Source organism: Rattus rattus, chromosome 2 (genome assembly GCF_011064425.1).
Source record: "Rattus rattus isolate New Zealand chromosome 2, Rrattus_CSIRO_v1, whole genome shotgun sequence".
NCBI lineage: Eukaryota > Metazoa > Chordata > Mammalia > Rodentia > Muridae > Rattus > Rattus rattus.
This window is the reverse complement of record NC_046155.1, coordinates 170,138,668-170,166,155: the sequence shown is the minus strand read 5'-3', so window position 1 is coordinate 170,166,155 and position 27,488 is coordinate 170,138,668. Positions and strand designations below refer to the sequence as shown.

At 51.9% G+C, this 27,488-nt stretch overlaps 1 protein-coding gene across 1 annotated transcript; it reads left to right on the top strand.

Moving 5' to 3' along the window:
* Nucleotides 1–767: 767 nt before the first annotated feature.
* Xrcc1 (X-ray repair cross complementing 1) lies at nucleotides 768–27,488 on the top strand. The gene is made up of 17 exons (XM_032894214.1): nucleotides 768–957; nucleotides 1,501–1,593; nucleotides 12,617–12,733; nucleotides 19,520–19,678; nucleotides 20,124–20,198; nucleotides 20,307–20,418; nucleotides 20,820–20,929; nucleotides 21,001–21,112; nucleotides 21,278–21,536; nucleotides 21,787–21,903; nucleotides 24,094–24,187; nucleotides 24,319–24,448; nucleotides 24,764–24,818; nucleotides 24,909–25,045; nucleotides 26,159–26,249; nucleotides 27,102–27,177; nucleotides 27,273–27,488. Exons 1-17 carry the CDS (start codon nucleotides 907–909, stop codon nucleotides 27,384–27,386), a joined length of 1,902 nt encoding a protein of 633 aa, XP_032750105.1. The 5' UTR covers nucleotides 768–906; the 3' UTR covers nucleotides 27,387–27,488.

The window sequence follows — 27,488 nt, the reverse complement described above, 5'->3', positions numbered from 1 at the left end:
GTCGCCTTTCCTTTCTCTTTCGTGTGCCTGTCTCACTCTCATGCTTCTGTATCTGAGCTGTGTCCAGCTCTAGCCCCGCCCAGGCTTGTGCCCCTGGGTCTGGAGAGGATCGAACAAAAGAGGTCCTGTCAGCAGACAGAGACGGGCGAAGATAGAGACAAATGCTTATAGGGCACTTGGGAAACCAAGGTATTAGTGGAAGCATGCTATGCTGCTCGTGCGCTCACGCGAGTATATGGTGCATAAATTATATTTAAGATCTTTCTCTCTTTTGGTGTCAGGTCAAGAGCTAAGAGAGGTCTGAGATCTCTGTCGGCCATCTGTCTACCATCTATCTGCTAATGTCTGTCTGTCTGACCGTCCGCCTGTCTATGTTTGGAGGGAGACTGGGAACAGAGCGTGTCCGCAACAACAGGTGGAGGAGATCTTATTTCAAGCAGGATGCAAGCTTTGGGGAACTCTCAGCTTAGCTTCAGCGTTTCTAAGTAAGGCTTCTGTTTGATTGGTGACCCCGCGGTCCAATGAACAGGGCAAATTTCCCGTGGGACCCAATCACTGAGGCCGCTTCTGTTGCTAGGCTCCCAGGAAGCCGAGTCTCCATATTTTCACGTTCTCCGGCAGCGAGGCCTGAGAGTGGTGGAATCAGAGAGAGGCGGGGCCGGAGTGGGGGGGAACGCTTGTTGCTAAGGGGACCTGGCGCCTGGCTCGAGCAGAGGCCTAACCGAGCATGCGCACTGTCGACGTGCGCACCGGCGCGCCGCGGTTTGAAAGGACCGAGCCTCTCGCGCTTGCGCACTGAGTCCCGTGCAGGGCGCGCACCCCCCCCACCTTCTCCGGGGGTCCCCCGGAGCTAGAACCCTTCTTCTTCTTCATTATTTGGTCGGTCGGGCGTCCACGGGCGTGGACATGCCGGAGATCAGCCTCCGCCACGTCGTGTCCTGCAGCAGCCAGGACTCGGTGAGGGGCTGCCGTGGGAGCGCCGGGGAGACAGGGGCTTCCTTAGGGAGGTTTGAGGACTTTGGAAGCGCAAAGAGAGAACTTCCGTGGGATTCTGAGGGGCGCCGCGGGTGGGGTTTCCAGAGGCTGGACGTGCATTCCGAGAGAGACCGGCAATTAGGGAAGTTTGGGCCACTGTGGAGAGTAAGGAAAAAGGGGAGCCCTGGGAAGTCCTAACTGTGAAGAAAAGCTCGAGGCAGGTGTGTGTGTGTGTTGTGAGTGTGTGTTGGTGTGTGTGGTGGGAGTGTGTGTAGGTGTGTGTGTGTAGGTGTGTGTGTTGGGACTGGCGTGAAGTGTGGAGTCGGAGTTTAAAAATTCAAAAATTTGGGGGGTGGGGATTTAGCTCAGTGGTAGAACACTTGCTTAACAAACGCAAGGCCCTGGGGTCGGTCCCCAGCTCCAAAAAAAAAAAAAAAAAAAAAAAAAAATTCAAAAATTTTATGTATATATGTTTAAAATAAGCTTTATTTAAAGAACACCTTTCCTTTCCACCCTTGTCTGCAGACCCATCGTGCCGAAAACCTTCTCAAGGCTGACACTTACCGGAAGTGGCGGTCAGCCAAGGCAGGAGAGAAGACCATCTCTGTGGTCCTACAGGTGATGCTGCCCTCTCCCACTTCCTCATCCCCCCGGGGCTGTGAGACCCCAACTCACATTCCATTGCCAGCTGACTGTCGGTTGAGTCCTTTTCTTTTCTGTGGTAAAGAGAGCATGCTTAGCTAATTTGGGTGGAAAATGGGCTTTAAAATCCCTGTGCCCCCAGGAATCGGTGGGTGCCCCTGAGTAGGTTGATTCTTCCTCTGGGCCTCAGTTTTATCAGCTGGGACAGTGTCAACTATTACTGTTTCCTGTGTCCTTGGTGGATATGAAGAGTATCTCCATAAATCAGTTTCCTTGTCAAGAAGGCAAACATGGAGGGGCTGATGGCCCCGGCCTGTAATCCTAGTTGCTTCAGAAGTTGAGATAGGGATCACAAGTTTAAGGCTAGCCTGGACAACTTAGAACAGTCTCAAAATTTAAAAGTCACTATCCCCAGAGGACTATTAACATAGGAGTAGGCAGACAGCTCAGTGGTACAGGCTTGCCTGGAACATGTCAGACCCTTGGCTCCATTCCTAGTATCTCAGATAATAAATGGATGAAACATGCAGGGAGGGGAAGTTTTGTTTGATTGGTTTTATTGTTTTGTTTGTGAGATAGGGTCTCTCTACAGAGTCCTGGCCATCCTAGAACTCACTCTATAAACCAGGCTGGTCTCCAACTTACAGAGATCCTCCTGCCTCTGCCTCCACAGTGCTGGGATTAAAGGTGTGTGTCACCCTATCCTACTGCCTTTTTAAATTTTTCTTAAATTGAAGCTAATCTTGAACTTCTGATCCTCCTCTGTCCTTCTGGAGCAGAGGAATTCCAAGTGGATACCATTGTGCCTAGCATCTGTCTGTTTGCTTTACCCCCACTTATCTCACAGCACACACACACACTCACTCACTACTGTGCGGGCTAGGCAAGAGGTTACTAATTGAGCCATGTCCCTGGTTCTGACTGACATCTTTCTGACTGCTTTTTCATTTATTTTAAGGTGGTGCTGCACACCTTTAATCCCAGCACTCCTGAGGTGTAAGTTGGTGGATCTCTGAGTTTGAGGCCATCCTGGTCTACAGAGTGAGTTCTAGATCAGCCAGGGCTACATAGAGAAGCTTAGGGGGGTGGGGGTAGTTTCTGACAGATACAGAAATTTGAGGAAGGATCTAGAGAGATGGCCCAGTGGTTGAGAGTGCAAGCCAGTCTCCCAGAAGACTGAATTCAGTTCTTAGCATGCGTGTCTGATGGCTTACAACAGCCTATAAGCCTAGCTTTAGAGGATCTGATACCTCTGGCCTCTGGGGCTACACCCTCCCTCCATACACGTATTAAAAACAATAAAAAGTGTATCTTTAAGGAAAATCAGTGGGAGAAGAAAATTAGATGCTTTTAAGCACCTGCCCATTGCCAGTTGGGTGTTGGTCCCATGATTTTCTGAGTGTCCCTACCATAAAGGCCTTGGTTGCCTCTCACAAATGGCAGTGCTGAGACTCAGTACACACTGAAGGGTGGTTGCTTTTGACAACTCAGCCTGCTTTGTATTTATATGCACCACTGAGCTACAACCCCCAGCCGCCACAGTTATACCCACTGACCTCTTCTTCCCCTCCTCCCTGAATGCTGCAGTCCCAGTGTGGGTCACTGTGCCCAGCTCACACACACTGACTTTCCTTGGTGTTAGCCACATTATTGAGTTCTGAGTGGAGGACTTTGGTGGGGACAAACAAGGTTGACCTTATCTACTCAACTTATTCTTGACTTCTTTCTTGCTTCTGGGTGACAGAATGTTTTAAGGACTATAGAGTGGTTTTTTTTTGTTTTTTTGTTTTTTTTTTAAACAAAGAAACATGAATCCATAACATTTTCTGGCCAATTTTAGGTGTTCGTGCATTTTTTTAAATCCCTAATCAGAGACTGGGAATGAAAACTAACATTATTTACCATTATAACCTGCCAGTCAGCAGCCTTCACACCTCACATGGCTTGATTCATTCTGTCCTTGTAAAGCCTTGTGACCTACAGACTGTCATTATCCCCATTTTACAGATAAGGAAACCGAGGCCCAGAGAAATTATGAAACCTAGCACCTGTCTTTTAAACTGTGTGGGAACCAGGTTGCTAAGCATTTAGTTTGAGGGTCTGGATTCAAATCCTAGCTCTTACTCACTCTGACCTCAGGCAAATGTTTTTAATTTCTCTAAACATACCCATTGAAAGTAAAGACACCCAAGGCTGGGGCGGTTGTTAAAACCTGGTGACACAATGTCTGCAGAAGTGCTCTGTGTACATGTGGGAGTTGGAATAATGGGAGGATTGGTGATTTCATTATGGGATGCTGGTTCTTCCTGCCTTGAGCAGCATCAGGTGACCCCCACCGACCACCCCTCCCCACCCCCACTGTGGGAAGTGACGTTCAGTTCTGTAAGAGTGGTGGGAACCAAAAGCCACATCCACGGATCCTGAGGCGGCTCAGTGGGGGAGGGTCCTCGTGACCAAGCCCGACAGCCTAAGTTCTGTCATTGGACTCCACTTGGTAGAAAGAGAGAACTGACCCACAAAGCTTGTCCTCTGACTTCCATCTATGCACATCAATTAAATCCATGTCCGCTGGAGAGATGCTCAGTGGGTAAGAACACAGGCTGCTCCTTCAGAGGACCTGGGTTTGATTCCCAGCGTCCACACGGTGGTTTGTAACCTTTGTAACTACAAATCCAAGGGATCAGGTGTCCTTTCTAGCCTCTGAGAGGCAAAATACCCATATATGTAAAAACGAAGGTTTTAAACACAAAAGAAAATAGAGGTCAAATGCGAACCTGGAGACAGTGATGTAGAAGGCGGTACTTGGAGGAGTTCGTGCATCACTTCCTAGCTTTGTGGCTAAGGTCAAGGGTCTAGAGTAGCATCATCTGTTCCCTCATTCACTTATTCCACAAGTGTGCGTCTAAGCGCTTGCTTTTCGTGGACACTCTGTGGTCCTGGGTCTGGACAGCCGTGGGCAGCTGTGATGAGCGTTTTCATACCTGACGCTGGGGGTGTTGCTGGACTAGAGAAGGCTTGCCTGGCATACCCCAAGTCTGGGGTTTGAACTCCAACACCCCTAAACTGGGAATAGTACTTTCAGTCTGTCATCCTGGTCCTCAGGAGCAGGAGGGTCAGAAGTTAAAGGTCATCTGCTACACAGCAAGTTCGAGGTCAGCCTGGGCTGCACGCGACTCTCCAGCATAGAAAGGCTGACAGAGGCGCAGTGAATGGACCCTGTATCAGGTGGTGGCCATGAATGCTGTGGAGGAAGTGGGGCAGGGAGAGTAGTGTGTCTAGCCGGAGATGGTGTGGTCAGGTTTTTATTTAAATATGGGGTCTGATGACTTTTTTGAAAATTACTTTTAGTTGAGTATGGTGGTGCACACCTTTAATTCAAGCACCCGGGAGGCAGAAGCAGATGGATATCTGTGAATTCTAGGCCAGCCTAGTCCACAGAGTGAGGTCTCTAATAGCCAGGGCTACTTAGTGAGACTCTGTCTCAAACCACACCCCACCCCCATTTAAAAAAAAAAAGATTTATTCAATGTGTATGCGTGTACATCATGATGTGCGTGTATGGTGCTTTCGAGGTCAGACGAGGGCATTGGATCCCCTGGAACTGGAGTTAGGAATGGGGGTGTGAGCTGTGTGGGTGCTGGAACCAAACCCCAATCCTCTACGAGAGGGTTTCAAGCCAGGGTCCCTGCTCACTCCGCCAGACTGCAGCCTGGAGTCGGGTGACTCTGAACAAAGGAGAATGTTCAGCCACATGGAAGGGACAGAGAGGTCGGCGGGCTTTGTCCATCGGGCACATGGAAGGTAGGTCAAGGAGGTCGGAGAGCAGGGTAGGACCAGGGCTTCGCCAGGGCCTCTGCAGAGGAAAGATATGCTCCTACTCTTGTTGAGAACACACAGTAGGGCCAGACTCAGAAGCAGAGCCCATCACATCAGAGACCCCCTAGGAAAATCCAGTTGCATTTGGCACTGGCCAGTTTGTGGGCAACTGAGTTCGTCCAGTGTTAACTTTGGTTCCCTTTCAGTGACAACAAGGGAGAGATTTCTGGACACCAAGACAGTGGACTCTTGTGTGCTCACCCATTTCCCTGTGTGTTCTTTAAACACTGTTACACAACACTGGATTGCCACACAGGGCTCAGCCCTCTGCTTGTGTCAGCTCCACACGCCTCTTTGTCAGCCATGGCTACTCTGTACCCAGTGGTCACCTGCTTCCAGCCCCACCCGGCCTGGAGGGGACGCTGGGATAGGTCCAGTCGGAACACTGGTGTGTCACCCGAGTGTCAGCAGTGTGATGGGACACATCATAGTGCTTCCTTTTGTCATTGTTGTTTGAGACAGGGTCTCATTGAATAATACAGCTCAGGCTGGCTGCAACTCTGTGACCCCTGCATCAAGGGGTTCAGGTATGAGCCACTATAGTTGCTGTGATTTCCCTTTTTTTTTTTTTTTTTTTTTTTTTCCGGGGCTGGGGCCCGAACCCAGGGCCTTGCCCTTCCTAGGCAAGCCCCCTACCACTGCGCTAAATCCCCAACCCCTTTTTTTCTTAATTTTAAAGATTTATTTATTTATGCACATCTGCACAGCAGAAGAGGGCATTGGATGCTGTGGAGCAGACAGTTGTGAGCTACCATGTGGGTGCTGGGAATTGAACTTGGGACCTCTGGAAGAGCTCTGCACTGGAAGCCAGTGCTCTTAACCACTGAGCCATCTCTGCAGCCCCCCTTGTTTTGTTTTGAGACAGGGTCCTATGTAACTCTGGCCAGTTTAGAACTCACTATGTAGACCAAGCTGGCCTTGGACTCACAGATTTTCCTGCCTCTGTTTTCTGAATGCTTGGATTAAAGGCACAGACCACCCAACCTGACAGACTTTTTGTTTAATGTGTATGGGTATTTGTCTGCATGCGTGTTAGTGCATATGCTAGAGGCTAGAGGAGGGCATCAAATCCCCTGCAACTGGAGTTACAGGTGATTGTGAGGTGTTGTGTGGGTGCTGGGCATCAAGCCTGGGTCCTCAGGAAGACCTAGTGCTTTTACCTGCTGAGCCACGCCCCCAGCCCCTCACTAGGGGATTCTAGGCAGGGGCTCTACACTGAGCCACGCTCCCAGCTGGGGCCCACTCCACGCCCCCAGCTGGGGGGATTCTAGGCTGGGGCTCATACTGAGCCACACCCCCAACCAGCTCTTCAGTGTTTTGGAAAAGACATTCACTGTGTGTGTAGCTCAGGCTGGCCTTGCCTGGTGATCCTCCTGCTTCCCCTGCAGAGTGCTGAGCTTGCTGGTGTGCACCGCTGTCCTGATGTCTGTTACTGGTGTTGCTGGTGTCATTCTGAGACAGGGTCTTACTCCGTACCTCAGACTGGCCTGGAGCTCCTTGTGACCTCCTGCTCCTGCGTCCTACATTCTAGGCCATCACTCTCCTTACTGAGCCTTTTCTGCAGCCCCTCCTTTCTTTTAACTACTGCACACAGGACAGCTCTCTGACTAGCCAACTCTCAGAGCCTTGCCTGGCCTCTGTGGCTGCTCAGTATCATGTACCATGTGAGCATAGGAAAATTAAAAAAATACGAACAAGCGTGCACGTGTAGAACACCCGGGCTGTCTGTGCTGCCCACGTGCTATGTGGCGTGCCTCGCATACATGGTATTCTGAGTTCAATCCCTGACATTGCATTAACCTGGGAAGAGAAGGGGATGGGATCCAAAGTTGGAACCTTGTTGCTTATATAGAAAGTTTGAGGCTATCCTGGGATCCACGAGACCCAGTGTTGGGGGAGGAAATCTTTTTTACATTTTTACATACAAGTTGGAGCCACAGGTATGGCTCCATAGTCGTGGAGAGATAAACCAGGCTAAGGAATAGAGGGGCCCCTTGTGGGAAATGCTCCTTTGTTTGGTCCGAGGCATTGACATCTGGATCTAGGTCAGAAAGAAGGCTTGAGCAGGGAGGGAGGTGTAAGGTGTGAAGTGTGTTCCGGATTCTGGGGTGGCAGGTGCAAAGGCCCTGGACAGGAGGCCTCAGCCTTGTTGGATATAAGGTAGGAGATGTAACTGGAGAAGAAGGATTGAGCACACAGGGTGTTGTCTGGGCTCAGCATCCAGCAGCATCCACGCCAGCCTGCATTCCCTCCAGGCAGTAGTGCTGCGGGCCCGGGAACAAGTCCTGTAAGCAGTGGCTGTCTCCCCTGGGCTTTGCTACACAGTTGTGCCGTACCCACTTCCTGCTCATCTGATTGCAGCACCTGCACTTAGATCCCGGGTGGAGGAGCTGCTCGGCATTGTCTCCCGTTACAGACTGAGCACTCCGTTTTGCTTTTTTTTCTGGTGCCGAGTATTGAACCAGGGTCCTGTGCAGGCCAGACAGGCACTCTGCCATTGACCCACATCCCAGACCCCTCTCTCCGAGGCAGAGTCTTGCCAAGTTACTCCTGCCCTTGAACTCGATCTGTGGCTCATGCAGGCTGTGACCTCTGCACTCTCCTGCCTTTACCTTACCTGCCATCGCTGGGGTTACAGGCCCAGCTGGCCGCCCTTGTGACTTTGGAACATCTTCGCTTCCTGTGGAGGGACACCCCGGACTCCCCTTTCTCACCTGAGTAAACTGCCCCTTGGAAATGTTGGCTGTAGTTTAGAAATGGCAGGGATGGATTTGAACACAGACCACTTTGCTCAAATCAAGGCTCCTTCCTGCCATGGAGCTGTGGTGCCCTGACTGGTCTGATAGAGCAGAAGGGAGAGCAGAGCAGATGGTCCCAGAGCAGAGGGGGGCCATGTTGAGGGGAAGTACATAGGCAGTTAAAAATTTGTTTTTGTTAAAAAAAAAAAAAGATTTATTTTAAATATGTGTACAAGGGATCAGTGTGTTTTAGCGCAGAAGCCAGAGGCATTGGGTCCCTCAGGACCTGGAGTTACAGGATGTTGTGAACCTCTTGTGGGTCTAAAGAGCTCTAGCTACTGAGCCATCTCTGCAGCTCTGACCTTGAACTCTGACCTCTTGCTGTTATAGCCAGGCTGCTCTCACTTAAGGCCACCAGGGAAAACTATGAGGTTTCTATTGAGCCCCACGACTTGTGACTACATGGGTAAGGAGGCGGGTCACCAGCTGAGTGAGCAGGGCGCTTAGAAATGAAACAGCCACAAGTCTGGCAGGGCCCAATGATGCAGCTATGGTGGCTGTTGGTGAGCATGACAGGATATGAACTTTTAATAAGAATAAGGCACAGCTGTCCCACCCTAGCATCACTGAAGCAGAACAATGGCGGGTGAGCGAAGGTTCCTGTAAAGTGTTGTGCATACCTGCGTGTCAGGCTGATCTCCGTTTGAGCCAGATTGAACCAGGTCAGGCTTGAGCGCATGTGTTTTTCACATTTCACTGCCTCCACTTGGGAGTGCCGAAATGACAGGTGTGCTTCATTCAGTATGCAATTACCCATGGCTGGGGATCGAACTCAGGGCTTCCTGCCTCCTAGGTGAGCACTCCAACCGAGCCACAACTGAAGCCCAGACATCTTTGAGGGCTGTAATAGCCCCTCAACCTAGGGCTCTGTTAAAGAGCCACAGACTGGACACTTGGCATTGCCTGTCCTGATTGCCTCACACCCACACACCTTTCTGTGTCCTCAGCCTCAGGCTGGAGCCCCAGGTCCTTTGGTGAGTGGCGTCTTCATAAATAGCTCTTTCTTTCAATGAATAATGAGCCTGTATCAGCTAATGCTTCTGTTCCTGGATAATAGTTTCAGTAGGAAGCCTGAGGCTTTTCTAGGCCAGCACTGACAAAACAACTCCTGTCAAAGGGAAACAGGGACCGGGCAAAGAGTCTCCTGCTGCAATTCTAGCTCCTGGAAGGTGAAGCCAGGGGGATCCCCATAATTTACGGTGTGCCTGGTTATTAAGTGACAACACACGCATACACACTCGCGCACACACGCCAAAAAAAACTACATCTAGGGGCTGGAGAGATGGCTCAGTGGTTAAGAGCACTGACTGCTCTTCCAGAGGTCCTGAGTTCAATTCCCAGCAACCACATGGTGGCTCACAACTATCTGTAATGAGATCTGATGCCCTCTTCTGGTGTGTCTGAAGACAGCTACAGTGTACTCATAAAATAAATAAAAAAAAAAAAAAAAAAACTACAACTAAGCATGTGAGAATGGGGCCAAGTGTGGCAGCCTGTGCTCGTGATCCCAGCCTTTGGATTGTGTGTAGCCTGGACTACAGTGGCCAAGTCTCAAAGAGTGAAATGGGGCGGGGGAGGCTGGAGAGTTGGTTCAGCAGTTATATTTTTAAAGATTTTATTTATTTTATATATGTGCATACACCGTAGCTGTCTTCAGACACACCAGAAGAGGGCATCAGATCCCATTACAGATGGTTGTGAGCCACCATGTGGTTGCTGGGAATTGAACTCAGGACCTCTGGAAGAGCAGTCAGTGCTCTTAACCACTGAGCCATCTCTCCAGCCCTGGCTCAGCAGTTATAAGCACGTGTTGTTCTTATAGAGGACCAGGGTTTGACTCCCAGCACCCACACAGAAGGTCCTCTAGTTCCAGAGGTTCTGATAATCTCCTCTCAGCCTCTACAGGGCCAGGAAAGCAGATGGGACATAGGCATATGTCCAGGCAAAATGGACATACACAAGTAATAAATAAACTTAAGAAAGAAAAAGAAAGTACAACTTCACATTTTGGCCGGATGGCAGTCGTCAAGCTGTCTCAGAGAAATGACTCCAGTCCTGCCCGACCTTTCTGGAATGTACAACGGATTCATTGCAGTCGCCTCCAATTGTAGCGGCTTCTGGGTTCTATATAGTGTTTTGTTTCTTATCTAAATGAATGCTAAAATTGGCTTCACTCTTTTTGCTCATTTATTTTTAGTTCTAAAATCCTTAGCTGAGCAAAAGATACGCTTAAAACATTTTTATTACATTTTTGAAAGAGTAATTTTTATTCATGCGTATATATGTGTCTGCATGCTTATGCGCAGGGAGGCTAAAAGAGCAGGCCAGATTCCCTAGGACCAGAGTCACAGGTGGGTGTGGGCAGCCTGACGTGGGTGCTGGGAACTGAGTTCAGTTCCCGTGTAAGAGCAGCGTGTGCTCAGAACTTCGAGGGTCCATGTCTCAGGTCCTTTTAGTACATTTTTATGTATTTTTACTTGAGTGTGTCTTTTGAACAAAAATCCCTGCAAAGATGTTGCGTCTGCAGAGACTGGTAGGCTGGTTAGAACTCCGTTGTTGTGGCAAGAGTGGGGTCCGTAGCTTCAGAGGCCGATCGCCTCCTCTTGGACTGGTTTGAGCTTCAGGAACAGCCATTCCTTGCCACACTCTATCTGAACTAACACCTCCACCAAGAGTGCTAAGAATATTATCAGATAGCAGCTTGGGCCTATAAAACGGTTCCCCCCTTTTCGACCCACCTCTCTGATATACCCATCAGTGTGTTTTTACATTGCCTTAATTTGGGGGCTGGAGAGATGGCTCAGCGGCTAAGAGCACTGGCTTCTCTTTCAGAAGTTCTGAGTTCAATTCCCAGCAAACACATGGTGGCTCACAACCATATGGGATCTCTTCTGTCTGATGCCCTCTTCTGACATACAGGCTTACATGCAAATAGAGCAGTCATATTCATAAATAAATCTTGAAAAAAATTGCCTCAATTTAAGCCTTTTTTGTTATTATAATAAACTTAACAAAACTGCGTCCACACTGGAACATAGAGTTACCATCTGTAAAGAGATCCGATGCCCTCTTCTGGTGCATCTGAAGACAGCTACAGTGTACTTACATATTATAAATGAATAAATCTTTAAAAAAAAAAAAAAAAAAGGAATCTCAAGCCTAGACATCAACCCTTGCCCCAGTTAGAAATACAGCATTTCTGAACCTGGGGATGGCTCAGTGTGTAATGAGGGAGGACCAGAGCTGGGGTCCCCAGCACCCACATGAAAGCTGGGTGGGCATGGGTAGCCTGCCTGAGATCCCAGTGCCCCCGAGGCAGAGAGGGAATCCCTGGAGAGACTGCCTCAAGAAATAAAGTGGAGGGCCACTGGGGCAGACACCTGACATCAACCTCTGGCCTCCACATGCACCCAGACGTGAATACACAAGCATGCACACTACATGCGAATACACACACACACACACACACACACACACACACACACACACACACACACACACACACACACCACCTCTGTACTGTTAGTCTATTCCTTACAGCTATCATCTTTTTTGATTTCTTTTTCCTTTTCTCTTATGTTTGAGACAGAGGCTCATGTGATCCTGATTAGCCTCCGGTTTGCTGTGTAGCTACGGGTGGCTTGAAACTTCTGATTCTCCTGACCTCACTTCCCAAATGCTGGGTTACACGTGTGCGACACCAAGCCCCAGCTTTGCCTTCCTTCATCTTTTTCAGGGAGAGCAATGTCACAGGAGTCACCAACATTCGCTGCCTGTTGACAGCTCCTTCTGTGTGCCCTGGCCTTCAGCCTTGTTAGTTCTGCGGTGATTCTTGATTCGATGAGCCCTGTTTTATAGACGAAGAGGTAGAGGCTCCAGGGGGTTCTCCAGGAGGTTGTGAGGGCGGGCGCACAGCCAGTGTGAGGCAGAGCTGGGTTCAAATGCAGGACTCGGTGGTATGAGAACCAGAAAACCCGGGCGTGCCTTAGTTTGTCCAGGAACTTCTGTAGTTGTGTGTCCTTTGTGTGACAGCTTGCCCCTAACTGTCTTTGCCTCTTGCCGCCAAGGAGAGCTCCATGACAGGGAGCGGACTGACCAGTGTGGGAGTGTCCCACGGTGGGGATGTCTGTTGGCGAGGCCGGTGCATAGTGCGTTCCTTCAGTGATTTGTCACTGTCATGTCCTGGGCAGCCTGTCAGAGACAGAATGACTGCTCACTACTCCGTTCCAGTCCCCACTGACACACAGGTGACATTCCAGGGGCTGTGGCAGTCCAGCAGGCCCAGGGGAGAACCAAGCACTCAGCAGCTTCTCTCTGCCCCACAGTTGGAGAAGGAGGAACGGATCCACAGCGTGGACATTGGGAACGATGGGTCGGCCTTCGTGGAGGTGCTGGTGGGCAGCTCGGCTGGAGGGGCCACGGCGGGTGAACAGGACTACGAGGTAAGCAGGGTTGGGACACCCCGCATCTCCATCATCAACCCCCACCTCAGCAGCCGCCAGCTGTGGTTACCTGAGCGTGGATGTGAGCCACCCAGCTGCCTTCCGGAGAGTCCTGGGCGTGCTGAGGGGACAGAGCGGGCGTGGGGTGTTAGCCTCATCATCAGGGGAGACGGGCTGCCTGCATTGTGGTCAAGCAAGGAACAAGAGGCCCTCACTTGTTGTAAAGTTCAATTGCAGCTTAGGGCATGGCCCAGGACCTGGGGTTCCACGTTGTCATGACTCTGGTGATCTACTTGAGACAAAATACAGCCCCTTCTGACTGATACTTTAATTTTTTCCTTGAGATGGGTCTTTGATCTTTGCCCAGGCTGGTGTTCACTCCTAGACGCAAGCAGTTCTCCTGCCTCAGCCTTTGAGGAAGCTGGGGCTCTAGGTGTGCTCTGTCCAGCCTGGCTCATGGACTGGCGGAGGACACCGTAGCTCAGAGTGTTAGCGGGTTCTCCAGTGAAGTGGTGGCGGTGAAAACTAAGCTCACCGTGATGCGCCTAACAGGTCTAAGCCTAAGCCAGTGAGGATTAAAGTGCGTGTGTGTGAGGGGCGCCGGGGCCAAGCCTTCTAGATGTGAGGCTGCACCAGCCTTGGTCTTCACTGCACAGCTGTGCCTGTTGAGAATAAAGAGGGTGTTCTGTATGTTTTGTCCCCCGCTCCCTTTTTATTTTATTTTATTTTTTTTAAAGATAGGGTCTCACTTGGCCCACATAGGTTTGAACTCACCATGCAGCTCAGACTGGTCTTAACTCCCTGATCCTCCCACCCTGTCTGACTAAGTGCTGCCATTACAGCTGTGCGCTGCCTTTCCCTCCCTCCGTCCTGCCGGGCACTGTCAGGTTCAAGGGGCAGATGCAGACCCCTTGTCGTCTTCCCGGCCTTAGAGGGAGCGTTGTGTCTTTCACTGTTAAATAGGACGATGCCTGTAGGGTGGGTTCTTAATCTCTGGACTGCCAACTCTTTGGGGTTTGAACGACCAAGACTCCAGAAAACCATCAGAAAACAGATATTGACATCATAACAGTAGTGAAATTACAGTTATAGAGTAGCAATGAAAATAATTTTATGGTTGAGGTCACCACAACATGAGGAACCTTAGGAAGGCTGAGAGCCACTGCTGTAGGGTGTTTTGTTTTGTTTTTAAACTGAGGAAGTTCTTATTTGTTCCCAGTTTATGGAGTTTTTTGCTTGTTTTTTAAAGAGAGGGTCTCACTATGTAGCTCTGGCTGTCTTGGAATTCCCTGTGTAGAACAGGCTGGCCTCGAACTCACAGAGATCTTCCTGAGTGCTGGGGTTGGGAGCTCTTTTCATGAGTGTTGACCTTGGTCTGTAGGCTGGGTTGCCCATAAGCTCAGTCCTTCCTCGACTCCGGACGCCTTGGGATTGAAGGCCTGGGCTACATACCCACCTGTCTGTGTTGAATTTCGTTTCTTTTTCTCACCCTGGAAATGGTTACATGTTAGAGAGGACGCTGCCACTGAGTCACGTCCCTACCTGTGCCACTTGCCTAGAATTTTATCAGGTGCTGTTTTCTGCTCTATAAGATCTATTTTGCAGAATGAGGTTGCCTGTATCCAAACCACTTTTATTCTCAAAATGATATGCTAAGTCAAAAGATTTTGGTATTAGTCCAAAACAGCTCTTTACAGAGCTAGAGAGCTAGCTCAGCCCTTAAGAGTGAGTTTTGCTCATTCTTAAGTGACCCGAGTCACTTCCTAGCACAGGGGTCAGGCAGCTCACAACCATCTGCAGCCCCAGCTCTGAGGGATACCACACTTCTAGTTCCATAGGCACACAGGCACCTACACTCAAACGCACATACCTGCACATAGACACACATACACATAATTACAATGAGAAAATCTTTAAAAATTACTTGCTTCTCAGTCTGGAGAGATGGCTCAGCAGTTAAGAACACTGACTGCTCTTCCAGAGGTCCTGAGTTCAATTCCCAGCAACCACATGGTGGCTCACAGCCACCTGTAATGGGATCTAAGGCCCTCTTCTGGTGTGTCTGAGGACAGTGACAGTGTACTTATGTCCATAAAACAAAAATCTACTTGCTTCTCTTTACAAAACATAGATTGGAAATACTTCATAATACCAAAGACAGGATATTTAGCTAAACTGTTCCTTCTTGCATGTGAGCGTTTACTCGGTATTTGCCTATCTGGAAGGTGACGTGGCAGCTCGGGCGTTTTTTCCCAGAGTCTGGAAACAGCTGTACTCAGGCCTTTGGCTGCTGTGACAAATTACACTTCGGCTAAGCTCAGGGGCCTAAAATGCTCACTTTCCACTCAGGAACTAGAGACAGCTGGAAGAGCAAAGACAGGGAAAAACAAGCAGGTCGGGGTGGGCAAGCAGGGTGGGCGGTCAGGGGTGAGGGTGGTCAGGGGTGGGCAGTCAGGGTGGGCAGTTGGTGGGTGGTCAGGGTGGGGGTGGTCAGGGTGGGCAGTCAGGTGGGGCGGTCAGGGCTGGCAGTTGGTGGGGTGGTCAGGGTGGGTGGTGGTCAGGGTGGGCGGTCAGGGGTGGGCAGTCAGGGTGGGCAGTCAGGGGTGGGCAGTCAGGGTGGGCAGTTGGTGTGGGTGGTCAGGGGGGGTGGTGGTCAGGGTGGGCAGTCAGGGTGGGCAGTTGGTGGGGGGTGGTCAGGGGGGTGGTGGTCAGGGTGGATGGTGGTCAGGGGTGGTGGTCAGGGTGGATGGTGGTCAGGGTGCCCACCTCCTCCAGGTCAAGTCCAGAGTGTGCAGCAGCAGCACTGCTTCCTGCAAACCAACAATGCTTTTTCTCCACTATTCCATCATGCAAAGGAAGACAGGCTTGGCGGTAATGCGAGCTGCTCTGCAGACGGAGAAGGAGTTTACAAGTCAAGACCAGTTTAGGGTACTACATAGAACGCTTGAGGCTAGCAACCTGGCCAAAAGTTTCAAAATTAGAAACAAAAGAAAAACGGGGTGTGGGTTGAGGCTATAGCTCCACGTGGGCGTGATGCTTGCTTTGAAGTCTTCAGTGTGAGCCAAGGCTGTTCCTGAGCAGCACTTGTCCATTCTGTGTGAGTGCCTCCAACTCCGTGGCATTCCTGCTTCTCATTATAGACAAAGTCACAGACACTCGGTTGGAAATAACTTGTGGACTGGGAATGTGGTCTCAGAGGCCACTTCCCTGGAAAAGCTGCTTGGCTTTTCTCCTGCCACTACTGTGTTCCCTTCTTCCTCTCTCCTAATCCCCTGATTCTCTCTGTGTCTCTGTGTGAGCAACTCTCAGTGTCCTCCCCTGTCCTCAGCCATTGACTACTGACATCTTTGTTGATAGAATAAATTCCAGTTGGGAGCAAGGACCTTCAGTGTGAAAACACAGATTCTTGATCAAAGCATCAGAACCAGCCTCTACACCCCTGCCTAGAATCCCCCAGTGAGGGGCTGGGGGCGTGGCTCAGTGGTAGAGCCCCTGCCTAGAATCCCCCAGTGAGGGGCTGGGGGCGTGGCTCAGTGGTAGAGCCCCTGCCTAGCGTGTTTGAAAGTTTAGCTTTCATCTCCAGTACAAGAAATTGTATAAAAGAGTTTCACGTAGCCTAGACTAGAGAGTAAAGGTTAACTTGAAGCATAAAGGCAGTGTCACAACCAGAGTGGTTTTTTTCCTTTACAGTGAATAAGACAAGACATTTGGGGCTTCCTGCCACTTAGTGTTGGTAACAGCTCCCAGCTCTTAGTTGTGTACACACACATGCACCATGCAAAATCCAGCCCTGTGGTTCTGTCCCTTTGTAAGAAGTGAAACAGAGACCAGTGAGTGATTTCTGTTCTGTATGATTTTGTTGTTGTTGTTTCTTTTTAATAATCACAGCTGAGCACCAAGAGGTGTATTGTTGGTTTTTTTTTTTAACCATAGTAAAAGGCTTTTATTTTCTAATCTTGTAAATTTTGCAGTATGTCAGTTAGGAAAGGGATGAAATAAATGAGGCCAGCCTAACTGAACGTTGCTTACAGCATCAGGAAACACTGTTCTGTCAGAAGTGGGTGCTGCTGCTCCATTTACCATCAGTAGCTTCAGAAGCAGCAAGTGGCTTGAGAGAAATACCGTGGCCTTGATTTGCCTCCCCCTCCCTCCCTCCCTTCCTGTTTTCTCCTCCCCTTCCCTGCATGCTCTGCCCCTCCCAGGGGTTTTTTTGAGGAAAGGTCTTATGTAGACCAAAGTTACCTGTTATTAAGTCTGGCCCTGCGTGCCGACCCTCCTGCCAGCATCCCACACGTGCTAGGGACAGGCTTGCAGGGACAGGCTTGCAGGGACAAGCCTCCACACTGGCTCCCCAGTCTCCCCTTCACTGACCTAGAGCCTAGGTCTGCTGTTAAGGGTGGCCGTGCGCTCTGATCCTCCTGCCTCCGCCCCCTAAGTACTTGGATTTCGAGGGTTTGGCACCATGTCCAGTTTTGCTTGCTGTACAGGGCTTGAGCAAACACTAACTAAGCTACACCCTCTCCCCTCCCTCTCGCTCTGTAGCTCAGACTGGCCTTGAACTTGTGATCTTGCCTCAGCCTCCCGAGTATTAGAACTATAGACCCATTCCCCCTGTCCCCCAAACCTGGCTTTCACACCCCGCTCCACCCCCAGCAGCCTTTGTGTTCTATCTGATTGGCCAAAGCCGTATCATGGTCCAACTGCTGGCAGAGGGGTGGGGCTTGCTTTTTCGTGGCTCAGAACTCCGTGGTCAGCTCTGGTGGCCGTTTGTTCCTTCATCTGCAGCATCTCCACTTATTTTCTTTTTTTTGCATCTCCACTTATTTTCTTGAGCTACTCTTAAGCATGCCCGCTGTATGTTTGAGGGCGCGAGTATATGCAGCCTTCCTGACGCGGTTTGTGGTCTGTGGGTTCTGGGCCCCATGGCAGCTGTATGCTTGTAGGTATATTTATCGTTTCTTTCTTCTTCCTCTTACTATTATTATTGCCGTTATTGGGACAGACTCTTACCCTCCAGCCAGTGCTAAGATTGCAGTTAGGAACCACCCCACCTGGGTTATTTAGTTCATTAAGACATGGCTGCACTAAGTAGCCTAGATGGAACTCAAGTGTTTAATCTCCCTGCCTCGGGTCCCTAGTGGAGCACACTGTAGGGCTGCTTGGAAAAGTGCCTTTCCAGGGGACGGTTGTCCCAGGTCAGACAGTCACTGTGGGTTTTAGATAGCTAGTGAATTCTCTCATAAATTACATTTACTTGTTTGTTTAGTGTGCGTGCGTGTGCGTGTGCGTGCGTGCGTGCATGTGTGTGTGTTGTCACGTATATGTGGAGGCTGGAGAACAACTTTCAGGAGTCGATCTCTCCTTCTACTGTGCGGGTTCCAGGGAAGGACGTCAGGTCCTCAGGCTCCTTTACCTGCTGAGCCGTCCTAGCTGTGCTGCTCCCGTGAGGTCTCACACAGAGTCCTGCAGAGGAACACAGCCCTTTGCACTTCTCCAGAGAGAATTGTCTCTGGGAGGCTGAGACAAGCAGCCGGTCCACAGCTGCCCAGAGAGACACTCCCCTGCCTTAGCTTGTGTGGCTGCCGCCTTCCCCAGCTCCCTACCAGGTGCCAAGGGTCTCAGAATCTTCCATGGTGGAGCCCATGTCTTGCCTCCTGCTTTCTCCCAGTTCTGTGGTGGCCCTGCCATCCCCTGGAGCGAGAGAACGTGCACATTATCTTGTGGCCTGAATTTTATATAGGAATGCAGTTACCAACTGTTACTGTAAGACTGGGGGCTGCTGTCCCCACTGGGGTGAGGAACAGAAGGCAGGTAGGAATGAGGGAAACCTCTGTCACAGTGTGGAAGGGTCACTGGGCTGAGCAGGTGTGCCCTTCCCTTTCTACTGCTGGTGTCCCCAAGAGAGGGGCTAGTATGGGATCTGAAAACTGGGTTCCTCTGCATCAGGAGAAGCTGGGGTGATGCTCCCAGTGTCTGCAGACGGGCCAGGCTTACAGCGTGCAGCCTCTGTAGCTCCTCCTGCCGACAGAGCCTGGTAAGGCACCCAAGCTGTCTCCACAGAGCCGCCCCAGCCTGTGGGTGTAGGCAGGGAGGCACTAGGGACCTGAATACTTGACGCTGCTGTGCTCCATCTTTGGATTTGATCTCGTTTCTGGTCCTGTAACTCTCCTGGCCTTTGAGCTGCCTCAACCGTGCATGTCCATAGGGCACTTGAGTGCTGTGCCTCTCACTGAGACACCTCTGCTGGGACAGTCCCTTAGGGCACGTGGTCCTCTGCACTGCCTGATTTTAAGTGGAAATTCGTCTGGACTGCGTGCGGCCTGGTGATCCCACTACTCAGAAGTGAAATCGGATGTCTGGGGACAACCCCACATCATGCAAACAGCCCCGTTAAACTCAGCAGACCATAACAAGACACAGAATCAGGAGAGCTTGTTGGGAAGAAAAAGGGGTCCCCAGGGAGTCAGAGAGGGTCAAGGAAGGGTGGGCGAATATGATGAAAATAGATTGCATACACGTGTGGATATTGTCTGAGAACAATTGAAAACAATCTGTCATGGCAGCCATTGTCTAAAGTCAGAGTAAGGCGGAGAGCAGTGAGGATACCCAGGCCTTCCCAGCCTCCACAGGACACCCACACATGGCACACATGTCCACACACCCATGCGCAGCCGCCATACACAGCAGACATAACAAAGGGCAGGTCTGTTGACTTCCCCCTCTTGCCCACTCCTAGGTGGTGTCATCTAGCTATGGCCTTCATTCCTTACACTGTCTTCTACCTAGGTCCTTCTGGTCACCTCCTCTTTCATGTCCCCATCTGAGAGCCGAAGTGGCTCGAATCCCAACCGTGTTCGAATTTTTGGACCTGACAAGTTAGTCCGGGCAGCAGCGGAGAAGCGCTGGGACCGAGTTAAAATCGTGTGCAGCCAGCCATACAGCAAGGTACCTGGTGTGGAAGCTGAGGCATGCCCAGGGCAAGTGGGGGTCTGAGGGGAGTGTCAGGGTGAGTCGAGGCCGTCGGGCTCTGTTAATGTCATACATAATATCACTGTTATTATGGTACTGGGGCCAGGAACTCAGGCATCCAGATGGTAGAGGAGCAAAGAGCCCTGGGTAGTGTATATTCCAGAAGTGTTCCAGACAGAGACTGGGCATGCAAGAGTGGACTTGCTGCCTGCCATTGGCAGTGAGGGTCAAAGAGCAGTGCGGGTTGAGGGGTGAGCCCTGACTTTGGTCCACAGTCAGGGCTCAGTGAGGTTTAATGACAGCATCACCGCCATGCTCACTGGGCACCAGCTTCAACCAGAAAGGGCTTCCCTAAGTGAAGGGGCATGAGAGCCTAGCTCTGTCCTACGCAGACACCCTCACGCCCTCCCCTGTGTTCCAGGACTCACCCTACGGCCTGAGTTTTGTGAAGTTTCACAGCCCCCCAGACAAAGATGAGGCGGAGGCTCCATCTCAGGTAAGTTGTGCCTGTTACCCGCCAGAGCCTCTCCCTGCCTCTCCACCCCTGCCTCTCCACCCCTGCCTGCCAGCAGCCTTGCCAAACACTGACCTTGCGGGACCTTAGAAGGTGACAGTGACCAAGCTCGGCCAGTTCCGTGTGAAAGAGGAGGATGACAGTGCCAACTCCCTGAGGCCAGGGGCGCTCTTCTTCAATCGGATCAACAAGGCGTCTTCAGGTGCACGAGGGACGCGAGGCACTGGGGATGGCGTTACTCACTTAGCGTAGAGCCTTGGGTTCAGCTCCCAGGCCCAATCCTGAAATCTCAGCACCGGGGAGATGAGGCAGGAGGATCAGACATGTAAGGTTCTCCATGGGTAGGGAGAAAATCTGAGTTTAGCCTAGGCTGTGGGATGCCTTCCTCGTCTCAAAAGCAAACCTGAGAGCCGAGGCACGGCCAGGTCTCTGATCTGGGGAGGAGGCTGTGCAGGAAGGAGGGCTAGGCCTGGGTGGCTGAGTCAGGGCACAGTCTAGACTCCTGGGTCACTTCTGCATGCAGAGTGACTTGGTACCTGGTAGATGGGAGCTGAGGTGACTGTGGCCCTGCCCTCTGACCCAGTCCAATGTGTCCTTCCATAGCCTCTGCAAGTGACCCGGCAGGACCCAGCTATGCAGCGGCTACACTGCAGGCCTCTAGTGCGGCCTCCTCAGCCTCTCCAGTCCCCAAGGTTGGGGGCAGCTCTTCCAAGGTGAGAGCGTCAGACCTTGGGGCAGTGGAGAATGAGGAAAGCCAGAAGCCAACCCATCCCTACCTCCTCAGCTTCAGGAGCCTCCCAAAGGGAAGAGGAAACTGGACTTGGGTCTAGAAGATAAGAAGCCTTCTCCTCCGAGCAAACCCTCAGCAGGGCCACCCGCCCCCAAGAAACCCAAGTGTAAGCAAGCTGGGTTCCTTGATTCTGTAGTGACCCGGGCTTGTGTGTCATAAGGGAAGGGCTCTGGTCTTGAACCTGCCATCTAAGAAGGGGGCGGAAAGCCTGGTTCCCTGCGAGAGCTGGGGCGATCAGTACCAACTGAATTTCTGTTCTTTGGCTCCCCAGTGCCTGTTCCTAGCTGTACCCCAGCTGCAGCTCCAGCCTCTACCCCAGCACAGAAAGCTGTCCCAGGGAAGCCCCGGGGAGAAGGCACAGAGCCTAGGGGAGCTCGCGCTGGACCCCAGGAGCTTGGCAAGATCCTGCAGGGGGTGGTGGTGGTGCTCAGTGGCTTCCAGAACCCCTTCCGTTCAGAGCTCCGGGACAAGGCCCTGGAGCTGGGGGCCAAGTATCGGCCAGACTGGACCCCCGACAGCACACACCTCATGTAGGCCTCTGACCTACCACACGGTTCCCTGCGCTGCTCTGACCCCATGCCCTCTCTTGCTTCATCTGTCCCTGTCCTGCTACCCTTCCTTCCTCCCTGCTTCCTTGTGCCCCCCTGACCCCCACCTCTTTGCCCCCTTAGTTCTCTGCTTTCTGCCTCCCTCCTTAGCTCCATCTCTTTTCTGTCTCCCCCTCACCCTGTCTCATTTGTCCATCAGATCGTGTCTGACATTCCTGTTTTGCTCCCCCAGCTGTGCCTTTGCCAACACTCCCAAGTACAGCCAGGTGCTGGGCCTCGGAGGCCGTATTGTTCGTAAAGAGTGGGTGCTGGACTGTTACCGCATGCGGCGCCGGCTGCCCTCCCGGAGGTGAGGCCGCACGCACACACACCTGCCTCTCAGCCCGGGGCTCGCAATGAGGAGCCTGGGGCCTGGGGCCTGGGGCCTGGGGCCTGCTCCGCAAGCTCAGGTGGTTTCCAGCTACCGTCGCTGTTTGCAGAGACAGGGTCAGGGCCTGCAGGTGGGGTGTAACTTGCCTGCGTGAGTCACCAGATTTTGTAACGACATCTGCTTTGTGCAGAATTGAAAGGACACTGGGTTGTGTCTGTGCAGAGGTGGACAGGAGTCTCAGAACTGATCTTGAAGCATCCTTTGGGTGCCAGGCAGAGCTGTGACTGAGATGAGGACCCTGGTGTTGAACCTTGTGCTCACTTCAGTGAGGGTCAGAAGTGTTAGAACCCAGCTTCCAGGAGCTCAGGAGGGCTGCAGTGAGGGAGAGTCTTGCAGGATGAGAAGCATGTGTAGCAGACCAGCAGAGGGCATGCTGGGCTACAGAACCAGCAGGGACGGGCAGCTGTGCATCTCCTTGATGCAGTGGAAGGTGGAGGAACCATTGGCTGCCGACAGAGGGCGCTGTGGAGGACTCAGCTGGAGAAAGCCAGCTCCATCCAAGCGAGAGATCTGCCTTCCATAAGTAGGGCTAACCCTGGCATGGATTGGTCAGCTGACCTGGAAGAGGCAGGGACTCCACAGCGTGTTTGCATTCCTCGGCTCCCTGGAAGCTACTTGTCCAGCCTCAGTACTGGGATCATCCTGAACAGATGTGAGGAGGGCGTCAGGGGGCTCGTTTACTCCCTGAGGTGTGTAAGGATAGTTAGCTAGTGTGCCACGGTAGGGGCTCACACGCACATGTGCGCACGCGCATGTGCGCGCGCACACACACACACACACACAGTACCAAGAGTCAGAAATCTGAAGATGGTTGAGGATGGAGAGATGGCTCAGTGGTTAAGAGCATTGGTTGTTCTTTTAGAAGACCTGGGCTCAATATCCAGCACCCACATGGCTACTCTGAACCATCTGTAACTTCAGTCTCAGTGTCTGATGACTTCTGGCCATTGTAGGTACCAAGCACATACATGATGCATAGACACACATGATGCAGGAAAAAGATTCATACATGTAAAATAAAAAATCTTTAAATATGCATATGCACAAGGTGCTCATACAAAATGGTATTTACAAAAACTGCATTCTTTCCACAAATTTAAAAAAGATTTATTGTTCTTTAAATTATGTGTGTGTGTGTGTGTGTATGTGTGTGTGTCTGTCTGTCTGTCTGTCTATGTGGTGATTCGCATGTGTGTTCAAGTACATGAGGAGGACAATTGTGTCAAATCCCCTAGAGTTAGAGGCAGTTGTGAGCTATTCCCTGATGTGGGTCCTGGGAACCACATGTGGGTTTTCTCAACAGCACAAGCTCTTAGACATTGACCATCTCTCTAGCCTCACATATTTGTGTGTCTGAGAACTGAACCCAAGGCTTCCCACATGCTAAGCCACGCCCCCAGCCCCTCCCTAGGGGATTCTAGGCAGGGGCTCTACCACTGAGCCACGCCCCCAGCCCCTCACTGGAGGATTCTAGGCAGGGGCTCTACCACTGAGCCACGCCCCCAGCCCCTCACTGGAGGATTCTAGGCAGGGGCTCTACCACTGTACTACTATCCCTAGCCTTTTTGGTTTTGGTTTTGAGGAGGGAGGGTCTTACTAAATTGCTCAGGCTGGACTTCAGTTCACTCTGTTCCCAGGCAATCCTGCCTCTCAGCCTCTTGAATAGTTGAGATTATAGACCTGCCCACTAGGCCAGGGTCCTCTCAGATGTTTTGAATCATTCTGTGGTTTAAAACCAGCACTGCAAATACCATGTAAATCCTCACACCATGGTGTTTAGGGGATAATGGGCAGAAGAAGTCTGTGAATGTTGAATACCACACAGATCTGTGATTGGTTGAGTGTACAGATGCAGAGACCCCAGATTTGCATTTGAGAACTTTCCCTGTTGCTTGACATTCTCCTTTGATTCTCAGAGTAGACCACCTCCCATTGCTCTATGTCTTGTAAGTGGTGCAGACCTTCCCTGTGAGGGGAGAGCCTGGGCTGGCTGCACTGCCTGGCCTGGAGCTGGGAGGTGTCAGAGGGCAGCAGGAGTGGGATTCCTTCTCTATGCCCACCTCCCTTGGACTTCTTGGTTCTCTGTCTAAGGCCCAGTTCCTTCCCTAGGTACCTCATGGCAGGCCTTGGATCCAGCAGTGAGGACGAGGGGGACTCTCACAGTGAGAGCGGTGAAGATGAAGCTCCCAAGCTTCCCCGGAAGGTCTGATGCCCCTGCGGTGCCAGGAGGGAGTGCTGGGTGCCAACCAGGCTCTGCTGAGCTACCTCAGCCTCTCCCTTTTGCCCCCTGCTGGCTGACCACTGCCCCGACCTCACCCAGCCCTCCTTCCTCAGCGGCCTCAGCCCAAAGCCAAGACCCAGGCAGCAGGACCCAGCTCACCCTCAAGGCCACCAACCCCAGAAGAGACCAAAGCAGCATCACCACGACCCCAGGACAATAGTGACACTGATGGGGAACAGTCAGGTTAGAATCTGAGGGAGAGGTCTATACTCTATGTCTGAGGGAGGAAGGCTGGGGCCTGGACCCCTGGGTCTGAGGGAGGAGAACTGGGGCCTTGAGCCCTGGGTTTGGGGGCAGGGCTGGTGTGGATCTGAGGAGGGAGAGCTATGTGAAGGTGAAGGAGTGGAGGAGAGGGCCACTGTGTGTCCTGAAAACTGGATTGAGAGAGCAACTAAGGTTGAGTTCACAGGCCCCGGCTATACTCTTGGGTGCCATCCTGGGAGGGGAGTTACCAGATGTCCCCAGAAACAAGCCTGTTGACTGGGTTGCTACTGGCAGAAGGACGGGACAATGGGGCGGAAGATTCCGGGGACACCGAAGATGAACTGAGGAGGTAGGTAGGATTGAAGGGGTAGGTTGGCCTGACCTTGCTGTGGGGGTCTGCTCCCTGAGTGTTCACCCTCCACAACTCTTGATCATCCAGGGTGGCCAAGCAGAGGGAGCAAAGGCAGCCCCCAGCCCCAGAGGAGAATGGCGAGGACCCGTATGCAGGCTCCACAGATGAGAACACAGACAGCGAGGCTCCCTCAGAGGCTGACCTGCCAATTCCAGAGCTCCCAGGTTGGGCATCCTGACTCTGACATGTCCCCTCGATCCCCTGGGTCTCTGCTGTGTCATACACTACCTGCTTCCTTTCTTGTGACTCCCACTTCACGCCTGCTGGCAGCTTCCTGCTCTGGCAAGCTCCTGTGTGTGACCTTGCTCTGGTGACCTTCCCAGTGTGAACAACCTCATTTGCTGACCAGTGATTCAGGAGTCCCCATCTCACCCCTAAGCTCAGCTCTGTCCTCAGCCTGGCTGGCCCTGGACACCTGAGTGCTGGGCACATCGTATGTTTGCACCCATGACTCACAACGTTAAGCTAACTCTGTGTTTGCATGTGCTATCCAGCATGGTTCTTTCCTGTTCTGTCTTGTTGAGACAGGGTCTCAGGTAGCCCAGGCTAGTCTTAAGTCTGTGGCTTTCCTTCTGCCTCAGCCTCCCAGGTTCTTAGATTACACGTGTGCCGGCACACCCTGCCTCCCAGAGAGCTCCTCAGATATTAAAGCAGCAAGACGGGGGCTGTGGAAGGGTGTCTGAGCCTCCTGGGGTGGAGGAGACTCTGCTATGGTGGTTCTTGCCTATAATCCCAGTACTTGGGAGGTCAAGGCAGAAAGATCACAAGTTCAAGGGCAGTCTGGCTACTGAGTAAACCCTTTTTCAAAAAAGAATGGAGAGTGAGGAATGCAGGAGAGAAAAGAGCAGTCACAACCGGGCAGTGGGGGTCAGGATCACTGCAGGAGCCGTTTCTCAGGCTTGTAGGCAATGTCAGGAAAGTATTGTGAACCCCAAATGAGGGTGTGAATGGTGACCTGGGACATCGTATGCAAATGGGAAGAAAACAGCGCAGAGGCCAGTGTGAGAACCAGCTGAGGTGAAGTGGTGGCCGCCCTAGGCCTGTCTGGGCCAAGACCATAAGAGCCTGGCTGTGTGTTCCAGCTACTGCTCAGCACCAGGCAGAGGCAGGCAGGAGCTTCCTGGTGGCCTCGATGGGTGCTAGATGAGAATTTATTAGTCATGGCCCTCACCTCTGAGCATCTCATCCTGGCTAAGGTGCCGCTCTCTCCCTCTTCTTCTCAGTGCTCAGGAGCTTGGCCAGTGCCTCATGGTCTGCCTCTTCCCTCTCTCCTGCAGACTTCTTCCAGGGCAAGCACTTCTTCCTGTACGGCGAGTTCCCAGGGGATGAGAGGAGGAAGCTCATCCGATATGTGACAGCTTTCAATGGGTCAGTTGTGGGATGGGGTGGGTACAGTTGCAGGCTGGCAACGCGACAGAGGGTGTGGGCTGTGGGAGGATGACCTCAGTGCGCCCAGCAGCATGAACACAGCTGCAGCCCAGCCCAGCTCTGCCCACTGTGCTTGTAGCCCTGGAGGCTCCCCGCACAGAAGGGCAGGTCTCACAGGCAGCTGCAGGGGCAGAGGTCACACTGAAAGCCAGGCTCACAAACAAACAAACAAACACAACAAACCAGTCAAACAAACAAGCCAGAAAGAGGAAGAGTGGGAGACATGGCTGCTCTTCCAGAGGTCCTAAGTTCAGTTCCCAGCAACCACACGGTGGCTCAGGACCATCTATGAAGAAGTCTGATGCCCTATACTGGCATGTAGGTATACATTTAGACAGAAGTTTTAAAAAAATGTGGAATCAAATTTTTTTAAAAAGAAGAGACGGGCTGGAGAGACGACTCAGTGGTTAAGAGCACTGATGACTGCTCTTCCAGAGGTCCTGAGTTCAATTCCCAGCAACCACATGGTGGCTCACAACCATCTGTAATGAGATCCGATGCCCTCTTCTGGCCTGCAGGCGTACGTGCAGGCAGAACACTGTATATAATAAATCTTAAGAGGTGGGGGAGGCGGGGCATGGAGCAGTGGAGCGGGCTCTATTGGACAGTGTCCGTTGGACAGGCACTTCGTCACAGTTTGCCTCCTCAAGCACAGGCAGGGCTACTGAAGGATGGTCTTAATGCAATCTCAGCCTGAGAGCTAAAAAGGAGGTGCTCCAGCAGACAGTGCCCCCCACCCAGCATGTGGGCAGGCCGCTCACAGTCCCCCACCTCCTCCCTCCCTCCCATCAGTGAGCTCGAGGACTACATGAGCGAACGGGTCCAGTTTGTCATCACGGCCCAGGAGTGGGATCCCAACTTTGAGGAGGTGAGCCCTGGAGGGGCAGAGGTGGAGAACCCCAACAAACTTCGGCATTCCCTCTGTCCTCTGATTACATTCCCAAGTGGACCCCTGTCCCCTAGGCCCTGATGGAAAATCCTTCCCTGGCCTTCGTCCGGCCCCGCTGGATCTACAGTTGTAATGAGAAGCAGAAGTTACTCCCCCACCAGCTCTATGGGGTGGTGCCCCAGGCCTGAATGTACACCTGTGTGCATGCATACACATGTGCACATGTATGCACAGGCCTGGGTGCACATGTGTGCACACAGATGAGTTTAATAAAGGAGACTTTGTTTGAA

What these genes read in the sequence shown, in the direction of transcription:
- Xrcc1 (XM_032894214.1), top strand. Translation starts at nt 907, where the DNA reads ATGCCGGAGATCAGCCTCCGCCACGTCGTGTCCTGCAGCAGCCAGGAC. An exon ending in CTCCCAAGCTTCCCCGGAAG is followed by an intron (nt 24,188 to 24,318) that starts GTCTGATGCCCC and finishes CTCCTTCCTCAG; the next exon opens with CGGCCTCAGCCCAAAGCCAA. An exon ending in TATGTGACAGCTTTCAATGG is followed by an intron (nt 26,250 to 27,101) that starts GTCAGTTGTGGG and finishes CCCTCCCATCAG; the next exon opens with TGAGCTCGAGGACTACATGA.